At 44.8% G+C, this 10,609-nt stretch overlaps 1 protein-coding gene and 1 long non-coding RNA gene across 2 annotated transcripts; both read right to left on the bottom strand.

Moving 5' to 3' along the window:
- Window positions 1-4,840: 4,840 nt before the first annotated feature.
- On the bottom strand, window positions 4,841-6,858 carry LOC105932829 (phospholipase A and acyltransferase 4). Its single transcript, XM_012872119.3, has 4 exons — window positions 6,728-6,858; window positions 6,331-6,439; window positions 5,887-6,155; window positions 4,841-5,128 (listed from the first exon to the last, which is right to left on the bottom strand). The coding sequence occupies exons 1-4, from the start codon at window positions 6,740-6,742 to the stop codon at window positions 5,021-5,023; spliced, it is 501 nt and encodes a 166-aa protein (XP_012727573.2). The 5' UTR covers window positions 6,743-6,858; the 3' UTR covers window positions 4,841-5,020.
- Window positions 6,859-7,298: 440 nt separating this feature from the next.
- Window positions 7,299-8,471, bottom strand: LOC118566984. The gene is made up of 2 exons (XR_004933418.1): window positions 7,454-8,471; window positions 7,299-7,381 (listed from the first exon to the last, which is right to left on the bottom strand). It is a non-coding gene; the product is annotated as an uncharacterized LOC118566984 (long non-coding RNA).
- Window positions 8,472-10,609: the final 2,138 nt, after the last annotated feature.

Genomic DNA, 10,609 nt, shown 5'->3' on the forward strand with positions numbered 1-10,609 from the left:
ATCCCCAATTCTCCTGTATTGACTCTTCCTGCTACTCTCACAGTAACGGCTGCTGCACACGACATGTCTGTATTTATTGAATCAGGAGCAGACACTGAATTCATGGTTGAAGGATTAGCCAGAAGATTGGGCATGAAACTAATTCTGGGTCCGTACTATCACAACGCGCTAGCTCTAGATGGGCATCACCTAAACTATTCCCACCACATCACGAAAAGGGTTGAACTCACAGTCGGGGGTAATTATAGAGAGAAGATTTATTTTCTTATTATAGAATCACCTCAGGTTCCCATTATTCTGGGAGGTACTTGGCTTATAAAAAACATAACCCGCAGATTGATTGTCTTTTCTCGGTTTTATTGTTTCCCCCGACCAGGTATTTTATGGATCCATCCAAAGTTCAGGCAGTCACTGATTGGCCTTTTCCCTCTGACAGGATGCAGCTGCAAAGGCTCCTAGGGTTTGCAAACTTCTATGGGAGGTTTATTAGAAACTATAGTTAGGTCGCTGTTCCTCTTCATGCCCTTACCTCCTCGAAGACCAAGTTTATTTGGAATAACCAAGCTGAGGGGGCCTTTGCTAAACTTTAACACCTGTTCACCTCTGCTCCAGTACTTATTTCGCCAGACCTGGAAAAACAGTTTATTGAAGAGGTTGATGCCTCTTCCGCTTACATGGTATCCCTACAGACATCGTCTCTGACAGAGGTCCTCAGTTTATTGCCCAGTACTGGAAGGTGTTCTGTTCTCTGTTAGGGATCTCTGTGAGCCTGTCATCTGGTTTCCACCCTCAGACTGATGGCTAGACCAAGAGGGTCAACCAAGAAGTCGAGACCAAGCTTTGCTTATTATGTAAGTCTGCTCCCACTAGATGGTCACAGAATTTAGCCCAGGTTTAGCATGCCATTAACTCACTGCCTTCAAGTACCACTGGTCTCTCCCCCTTATATGTGGTTTATGGTTTTCAGCCACCGGTGTTCACCGTCCAGGAGAAGGAAGCTAAAGTTTCTTCGGCTCATCTGTTGGCTCTTAGGTGCCAACGTGCTTGGAGAAAGGTGAGAAGGACAAGTTACTGAATGTCTAAAGGTTCAGACTCGGGCCACAAATTGGCGTCGTGTGCCAGCACCGAAGTTCCAAGTTGGCCAAGAGGTTTGGCTCTCCACCCGGGATCCTCCATTAAGGGTGGAGAGCAAGATGTTGGCACCTCGTTTCATCGGCCCGTTCCCAATTTCTAAAGTGGTGAGCCCGGTGGCTGTCTGCCTGCATCTGCCTAGAACCATGAAGATCCACCGCACATTTCATATGTCCCGGGTCAAGCCTGTTAAGATGTCAAGGTTCGTGCAGTGTTTCGTTGTTACTATTATATTTGCTCATACAGTATTTGGGACAGAGCTGTCTGCTTCACCACTCTACACAGCTTTTCTGACCACAAGATGGCTGCAACACATGTGCACGGCCTGTTCTAAATTTAGTAATTTGACGTCATTTGAGGAATGCCCCATCATAGCTTCTAGCTCCTCTTCCTAGCTCCTCCTCCTTGACCTTTCATTGGGTCAGCAATACGAACTCTATTGTGAGTAGGATAGGAGCTTCGGACTGCTGTGCCAGTTTCGGACAGCCTTTATCTCCAACATCATTATGCAACTGAAACACACATGGAGGATTCTAGTCAAATCCGGGCCTACGGCCTTCCGAAAATTAAATACAAAGGGTTTCTCTCTTTTCTCAGGAAATAATTTTTCATTTCCATGAAGTGGGCTGTGCTTATACACGCAAATGATTGTGGGATTGCTTATAGCTCCTTAGCCCTGGTAAGGGACATCCCAAGGTTCCTAGGCTAAAGGAGCTATGACAGGAAGCATACAGGCTCCTTTTCCAACCTCCTTTGTTACTGACTGCACTATTTGGACAGCACTGATCATGGCGACCACTGACGCACTTCTACTTTGGCTAAAGAGTCCTTACCCAAAAGAGGTATTTGGATGGAGCCTCAATGTCTTCCTTCCACAGTGCCACGCTTAGATTCTTCCCACAGCAGCTTTGCATTCTGTGGATGTGCTCCCTCACCCGGTTTTCATGTGGCTCATCATGTCTCCACAGTGTTTAGGTTCCTGTTTTCGGTTTCCTCTCTTGACTTTAGTCAAGTTAAACTATCATTTTCAGAATTGTGGAGTAATGGTTGCAGTGAAATGTCACCAATTTGATGTGTGACATTTTTGAAACTGCATAATTATTCTGCCAATGTCTTGGAATCTAATAAAAATGATAAAGCTTAGAAAATATTCTACCAACTCTCCTCTGATAATATGTCTAAATTCATTTTACGGCTATTGCTTAAAAAAATCCCTCACTGCAACAATAATTGACTCCAACAGTGAGACAGATTCCATTTCGCAGCAGGGTGAAATAAAGGTTTCTGTCAAATGATAAAATATAGGAGCAACAGCAGAGCTGTGGAGGTGGGAATAAAAACTTAGGATGGAGGTAATTCATTTTTTTAGTTACTGTGATTAAAACAAAAAGTAGCTGTGTGGATTAGTATTTGTATCCAATAAATTGTCAGCCTGTGTGTTTGTCAGGTCCTGTGCTTCACTTTTTGTTGTTTTTGAGCTGAGTTTATGCCTATTGATCAGCCCGTGTGTGTTTGTTCTGGGTCCCAATAACTAAAGGTCATATTATTTCTGGGGTCCATATTATTACCTTCAAATCTCACCCTAGATTTCATAGTGCTCTCACACACTGATGGAAGGAACAATTTGGGATGGTCTATCAGTTGTAAGGACAGGGAAAGCCTAGATGTGCCGTCTTACCAGCAGCTTTACTGTGTTTGGTCCTTGGCCCTGAGGCCTTTCTTGACTATAAAAAGATTTTTTAATCAGATTTTATCTGCTTAATAAATAATACTAGCAATAACCCTAAGTTTTGCAATGTAAAGGATTAAAATCGGAAACTGAGAATACTTTTTGCTGTTTGATCAATTCTTTATCACAAACTAAATAAAAAAACTAAAGTCAATATTTTTTCAAAGATTTGAGTTGAATCAGAACAACCTACAGCAAAACTGTTTACACACTGATCAGTCATGGTGTTTATTCTTAGGTCAGGTCATGATGCCCTTTAAAGTGTGCACATGATGTGGCCTGTTGTTAAGAACTTTGATCAAATGGCTTTAAACACATATTAATTGTTGATTTTGCACTGTCAGTTTTATTAGATAGAATGTAAATTATCCAAATGCTTCATTTTGACTCATGCCCATAACAAAAGGTCTCTCTGTACCTTACTCTAACTTTCACCTCAAATCTAAGGTTATTTTAGTAGCTATATTGTATTTCATTATGTATGCAGCTGAGTACCTAGAGAAGAATTAGGGTTCTGTCTCAATGATTAAATAATACATGAAAAAGAAGCAAGTCCTGACTCAGTGAAGCTGCAGTTTCTAAAATGTGATCTTGACTTTCTTACTCATGTTACAATTACAACATTATTTGTCGGGTACTTAGTCTCAACAATGTTTGAATGGCAGGTGTGAACAGATATGCAGCATTTGGGTCATTTTGCTCACCTGCTTGTGCTGTAGCAGTTCCAGTGAACATTGGTAAAAGAGGCCTAAAGGATATACATCACTGGGTAGTCCTGTTTTTTCAGCTCCCCGCAGAGATCCATGGATCAGAATTTTGTGGACGATTTTCAGTTGACATTTTAATTAAACCGCTGACCCGCCAAAACTATTTTGGGCTGATTTTGATTTCCTATAACTATGACAAGGTACCAAAAGAGCATTTAAAACATTGTTTTCTAGCCTGCCTGCCATGACTGCCCATTAATAATTTAAATTAAAAACAGAAGCTGTCATGATCTGCGGGTCTTGGTTTTGTATTTGGATCGTCTTGGTTTATTGTCACCTTCTCGACACGGTTTCTGGACTCTTTTGTTTTGAGCAACTTACTGTAGTTCTTTCCGGTGTTCTGTTATTTGTGCATTAATCTAGCTTCCTACTTTAGTGTTAAGGCTAATATTCACCAAAAGGGCATGGGTATTTGTTTTTTTACTCAAGGTGGCATGAACAGGAACAAAGTGATTTTGTTCTTGTAGGTCTGGGAGAGAGAACTAATTTCCCTGTTCTTGGAGAGAGCATTTTGTCTTTTACTCTGTAGGTTTTGATTTAGCTAGATTCCTCCGATTTATTTGTGTTGATTAGTTGTTTTGCCCAAGTTCCTCTGTTCAGGTTCTCATTCAGCTGTGTACTCTACTGATTAGTCTCAACTGGTTCTCGTGTGACGAAAGTTTGCCGCAGCAGTTAAATACCTTTATTATCCTGCCAGTTCATGCATTATCTTGCCACAGCAGTTCTTTGTCATCCAGCCTGTTTCTCACACTTTCTGTGCTTTCTGTTTTTTTTTTTTTCAGATTAGTTTTTTTTCTGGTGAAAAGGAAACTTTACACTGTGCATGAAATACATTTGGGAGGATAAACCAGTGCAGGTTAAGCCTTACTGTTACCTGCTGAACTCTCTCCCATCCAGATACATTACTGACATGTCATAGAAAAACGGTTTCCTCTGAAGTAGCTTCTTACGTCTCTGGGCTTCACCTGGCTTCATTGTTAAAAGTCCTCAGTGAAACTAATAGCTAACTTTGAGTCATCTTGACTCAGTAACAGATTCCACACCAGAGAAATATTACTTACATTAAATATCTGGAATCTAGGATTTAAGGAATAATACACCAACACATGCTAGTCACACTCAATGCATACTTAAACGTATTAAAAAGACAAACTTCTAAGGTCTAGCCTTAAAGATATAGAAAAATAAAAAAAAAACACATTAAGATAACAAATTCAGTTGCAAGTTAAAGGATCATCTTTATTGAATTGCATCATAAAATATTACAAATAATGAATTTCCATTTGCAAAATGCAAATAATTGCAGATAATAAAAGCAAATACTAAATTACAAAAATTAACATTTCTTTCAAAAAGATGAAATAAACTTAAAATTTAACCATTTTATTAATGATTATTTTTTGTTTTTATTTTTGCTGAGGGCAGAGAACAAAGCAGCACCCACAACTGCAACTGCTACACCGGCTGCGGCGACACCTCCAATCACAGCTGCAGTTTGAACCTGCAACAATGAGCTGAATGTCATGTTACTGGTACTAAATTACTGCAAGCACTTTTGAGCGTGCACTATAAATAAGCTATGGTACCTTACAGTCAATAGCATACCAATGTTAGCGTTGTACCAAGAAATGGGCCGGTGACCAAATTCTTGGGACAATGATGACGCAATTTAAACCACATATTTACAAATAATGTATAAAAAGATATTTCTGACCTGAAATAAGACTAAAACATTTTGTGTGTTGGGTCAGTGAGAAGTTTAAAGAAATGCTTCTTAAAATTCAGACGTTTACAGACGCTAAAATATCCATGCTAAGACGATTATGTGATGGCTTCATAAGCATCTGGTCAAAACATTTTTAAAACCTGGAGGCACAACTGTGTATGAATTCTTAAGCAATAGCTCAAACAGACTGCCTATTTGTGTAACATCATGGAAATACCTAAGGGAATCACACTAATAGTACTTGAAAAGGCAGCATAAAAACCTAACTTTTACACGTGCTCTGGCAAACTTCAAGCCAGCATTATGAGAAACTTGTACAAAGGCACACATAATGTTTAAACCAAGTCAAACAAAAGGCAGTTCAACCAAATGGGAATAAATGCAACAACTTCAACATCAATGTGTCATTAATTTATCAAGTTGCATTCAATGTACTCAAAAGGTTCTGCATCAAACTGTATCATTTAATTGTACAGTGTTGCGTTAAACCTTTTTTTAAAACAAGATATCACCCTTTATAAAGATTCACTCACCTGTCGGGATTCTGGTTTGCCATATCGAAGCTCTGTGACAAAGTGTTCACTGTTATAAGTGGCAATATTGTATGGGTGCTCCTCACCGACCATCTTCACAGCATCGCTGACAATGGTGCCGGGGTCACGAGGCTGGTAATCATCATCCAGTAGGTTGTTGACAGTGAAACGGTTGGACCCAACAACAACCCAGATCTTCTGACGCCTCACTGTAGCTGTGCTGCTATCAAGGAATGTGAACAGCTCACCCAGATCTCCTCCTCTATGTGCTTCATATAACATACAGACAAAATATTTATATTATAATAATTTAATAGAGATTTAATCTCTAAAAATCACTCATCTCAAACTGACTGACCCTAAAAATGTCAATTAAAGGTTAAGAGACAGTAAGGATTTTGTCATATTTGTATGTAAGGTCTCAAAATGTGACAGTTCACTTACTTGTTGGAGTTAAATGAACCACTTCATTTCCTCCAATGAAAACAGCCCAGTGGTGGTATATTCCACCAAAGATTTCAATCAGATCCCCCGGCTTTGCATCAATGTCAAACTTAAACAGAATTAAAAAAAAAAATAGAACAGTGAGAGGAAAAAGAAGAATTTAATATATGTATAAAACACAGTAGTGATTGTAATGTCTATGGATTAGCTATCAAGCAAAAGTGAAAAGTCAAAGGTTGAGTCAGTGTTTTGGAGCTTTGAGTAATAGCACAGGTAGCCTAGGTGTTTTGGAAGTTGTCATTGTTGCTTACCCTAAAAGCTAATAAAAACAGATCACAAAATTATGTTAACAATGGGACGCAGTGCTTTTCAGCACTTTAAGCTAGGCGGGACTCACCAGTGTTGGAGCCATGTCTTTACCCGTGCACCAGTCAGGTGAGTGCGAGGACAACCCTGCAACAACTGAAACTTACGGAAAATGCACTTTCCAAATTGAAAGTGTTCCTCGAAGCAGGCAAAGATCATGCAAGCATCTGGTGTACAGTGCAAACAGTAGCTGACCTAATCTTGTAAATCATTAACCACACTATGCCAGTGCTGACCTAGTAATTTGCTTATCTTGGCTCCAGGAGCCGTGGAAGAGAAGGATAGGGCAGACATCAGACTCAGTCATCTGATCACAAAAGGCTGCAAGAACTTCAACTGTATTTTGTAATAATACCCATGACAAACTTTGACTCGAGGATGAGAAAGGTAGAAGCATGTAAGGCTAGCTGTCGTGTTTAAGGGGAGCTCCGACTGCCGTAAAGTGGCACACTGGGTCACATGACCCATTCAGAGCCGGATCTGTCCCTCTCAAGTTACATTGGTGGGTGTTTCAGAAGGACAGCCAGCACTAAGCATTGATAAGTGCCAAGTGTTGTTGTGACGAATAAGGGCGGACCCAAAGACAACCCGAGACAGGTCAGTGGCTCTTGAGCCGATTTTATTGAAAAAACAGGGAAGCGGAGGCTTTCGGGACGTGCTGCTCGTGCTTACGGGCCGACAACTCCTGGGGGGATAGAGACGGGTTAGTGACCAGTGGAGGCGATAGAGAGGATGAGCTGAAGGTTTGGTCACTAACCTGATGGGGAGATGACTTCTTTAGGAGTCCTTGCTCCACAGCGTGTCGGAAGCCGAGCGACAGGGAAATCCGGGGGGCGTCGTCCAGGGGCAGTCTGAGTTCGGTCACGGGGAAGGCCAATACGTCCAGGCGACAAATCCAAGGGGAAATCCAAAGAAGGGTCCGAGTCCAGTTCCAAGATCCAGTTTCCAGAGAGCACAGATTGATTAAGGGACAGGCAGGTTCCAGTACTCACGGGCTAGCGGGGTCAAAAACACAGGAGGGCAATCCGGGGTCCAGAGGCTGACACAGCAGGGCTCAGGCGGGCAGACAGAATCCAGGAGAGGGCTAGGCTGGCTCAGAGATGAAGGCAAAGACAGGTCGGGCAACAGACAGGCAGGCAGTTTGATAATAATTGCTGGAAGTTCTCACCGGTTGGCTCGAGACGTTCTGGCACTGGAGGCTGCGAGGCGCAGGGCTTATAAGCCGGTAGAGGTGGAGGCAGCGCAGGTGCGTTGATTGCAATTAGCAGCCCCAGTGCCAGAAACGTTACAGAGCCCCCCCCTCAAGGGCGGATTCCAGACGCCCTAGGCTGGTCCGGGTGGGCTCTGTGGAAATCCCTAATGAGGGACTTGTCCAGGATGAATCGGGATGGGACCCACTGACGCTCCTCTGGCCCATAGCCCTCCCAGTCAATTAGGTACTGGGTACCCCTGCCCCTCTTTCGAGACCTCAGGATGCGCTTAACAGTGTAGGCTGGGGAGCCATCCACAAACCGGGTAGGCGGTGGGGATGTGGCGGCAGGAGCAAGGTTCGAGGTCTTGACAGGTTTAACCTGAGAGACATGGAACGTGGGGTGGACCTTCATCGATGAGGGCAAGTGGAGACGAACCGCCACCGGGTTCACCACGTTGGAGATCGAGAACGGCCCAATAAACCGAGGTGCCAGTTTCTTGTTCTCAACCTTGAGCGGCAGGTTCCTTGTGGAGAGCCACACTCTATCTCCTACCCGGTAGTTGGGTGCTGGGACTCGATGGCGATTGGCAGCCCGAGCCTGTTTCTGGGTGGAGGTGAGAATTGCTCTTCTAGCTCTTCTCCAGGCCCGCTGACACCTGAGGGCTGACAGACGGGCAGACGGAACTCTGGACTCCACCTGCTCAATGGAGAACACGGGTGGCTGGTAACCATAAACCACATAAAAAGGGGACAGACCAGTGGAGTTGGAAGGGGTAGCATTGATGGCAGTGCTCAACCCAGGGAAGGTTCTGGGACCACTTGGAAGGGTCGGACTGGCAAAAGAGGCGGAGCTTAGTCTCGACCTCTTGGTTAACCCTCTCCGTCTGGCCATCTGTTTGGGGATGGAAACCAGAGGACAGACTAACAGAAATGCCCAACATGGCACAAAACTCCCGCCAGTAGCGGGCCACAAACTGGGGGCCCCTGTCTGACACTATGTCAGTGGGCAGGCCATGTAGCCTGAAAACCTCCTTTGCCAAGATTATCCCCATCTCCTTGGCGGAGGGGAGCTTGGGCAAAGGAACTAGATGGACCATTTTTGAGAACCGGTCTACGATGGTGAGGATTACTGAGTTGCCCTCGGAAGGTGGTAGACCAGAGACAAAGTCCATAGAGAGGCAGGACCAGGGCCGAGAGGGAACAGGCAGCGGGTGAAGCAGACCAGAGGGAGGCCGCCTAGAAACCTTTGCCTGGTTGCAGAGGGAGCAGGCAGCGACATACGCCTTGACGTCCTTGGCCAAGGTGGGCCACCAAAACTGGGAACGGACCAGAAGGAGGGATTTGGTGAAGCCAGGGTGGCAGTAAAGGCGAGAAGCGTGGCAGAAATCCAGAACCTTCTGCCTGAGGGGGTCAGGGACAAAGAGTCTGTCTTTAGGGCAGGCTTCGGGGACGTGTGTGGTCTCCAGAGCAGCCCTGACCTCCTTCTCCAGACCAAGCCGGGTGATAGCGCACCTTACGGATTCAGGAAGGATATACTCCGATGGCTGGTCACGACTCTCCTCCTCCGCCTCGAACACTCTGGAGAGGGCATCTGGCTTGGTGTTCTTAGATCCTGGTCTGTAGGAGAGGGAAAAGTTAAAGCGATCGAAGAACAGGGCCCACCTGGCTTGTCTAGGGTTTAGCCTCTTGGCGGTCTTGAGGTACTCCAGGTTCTTGTGGTCCGTCCAGACCAGGAAGGGGAGTTTGGCGCCCTCCAGCCAGTGTCTCCATTCCTCAAGCGCCAACTTCACCGCCAAGAGTTCCCGATTTCCCACGTCATAATTGCGCTCTGCAGGGGATAACTTTCTAGAGAAGAAAGCACATGGGTGAATGAGACCATCCAAGGCCTTCTGGCTGAGAACAGCCCCGACCCCTGAGCTAGAAGCATCCACCTCCACAATGAATTGTCTCTCCGGGTCGGGGGAAACTAGGATCGGGGCAGAGGTAAACAGCTCCTTGAGAAGTTTAAAAGCACTATCTGCCTCTTCATTCCATGCAAACTTAATCTTGCTTGATGTAAGAGCATGGAGCGGGGGCCGCAACCTGGCTGAAGTTACGGATGAACCGTCTATAGAAATTGGCAAACCCCAAAAACCTCTGGAGCTGCTTTCTGTCATTTGGAGCGGGCCATTCGTTGACTGCGCGGACTTTGGTCGGGTCCATGGACACCCGACCGGGGGTTATAATGAAACCCAGGAAGGAAGTGGAGGTTGTGTGAAACTCACACTTTTCTGCCTTGACATAGAGTTGGTTTTGTAACAGACGGAGCAGAACGGAGCGGACATGTTGCTTATGGAGGGTGAGGTTCTTAGAGTACACGAGAATGTCGTCTAGGTAGACAAACACAAAACGTCCTATCATGTCTCTAAGGACCTCGTTGACTAAGTTTTGGAAGACAGCCGGAGCGTTGGTGAGACCGAAAGGCATTACCAAGTATTCATAATGACCAGTGGGGGTGTTAAAAGCGGTCTTCCACTCATCGCCCTCCCTTATTCGAACCAGATGGTAGGCATTTCTCAGATCCAGCTTGGTGAAAATCTTGGCCTCCTGGACCTGGTCAAACGCCGTGTTCATGAGGGGGATGGGGTAACGGTTCTTTACAGAGATGTCGTTTAGGCCCCTATAGTCTATGCACGGGCGGAGCGAGCCATCTTTCTTCCCCACAAAGAAGAAGCCTGCCCC

This window comes from Fundulus heteroclitus, chromosome 19, assembly GCF_011125445.2.
Source record: "Fundulus heteroclitus isolate FHET01 chromosome 19, MU-UCD_Fhet_4.1, whole genome shotgun sequence".
Lineage (NCBI taxonomy): Eukaryota > Metazoa > Chordata > Actinopteri > Cyprinodontiformes > Fundulidae > Fundulus > Fundulus heteroclitus.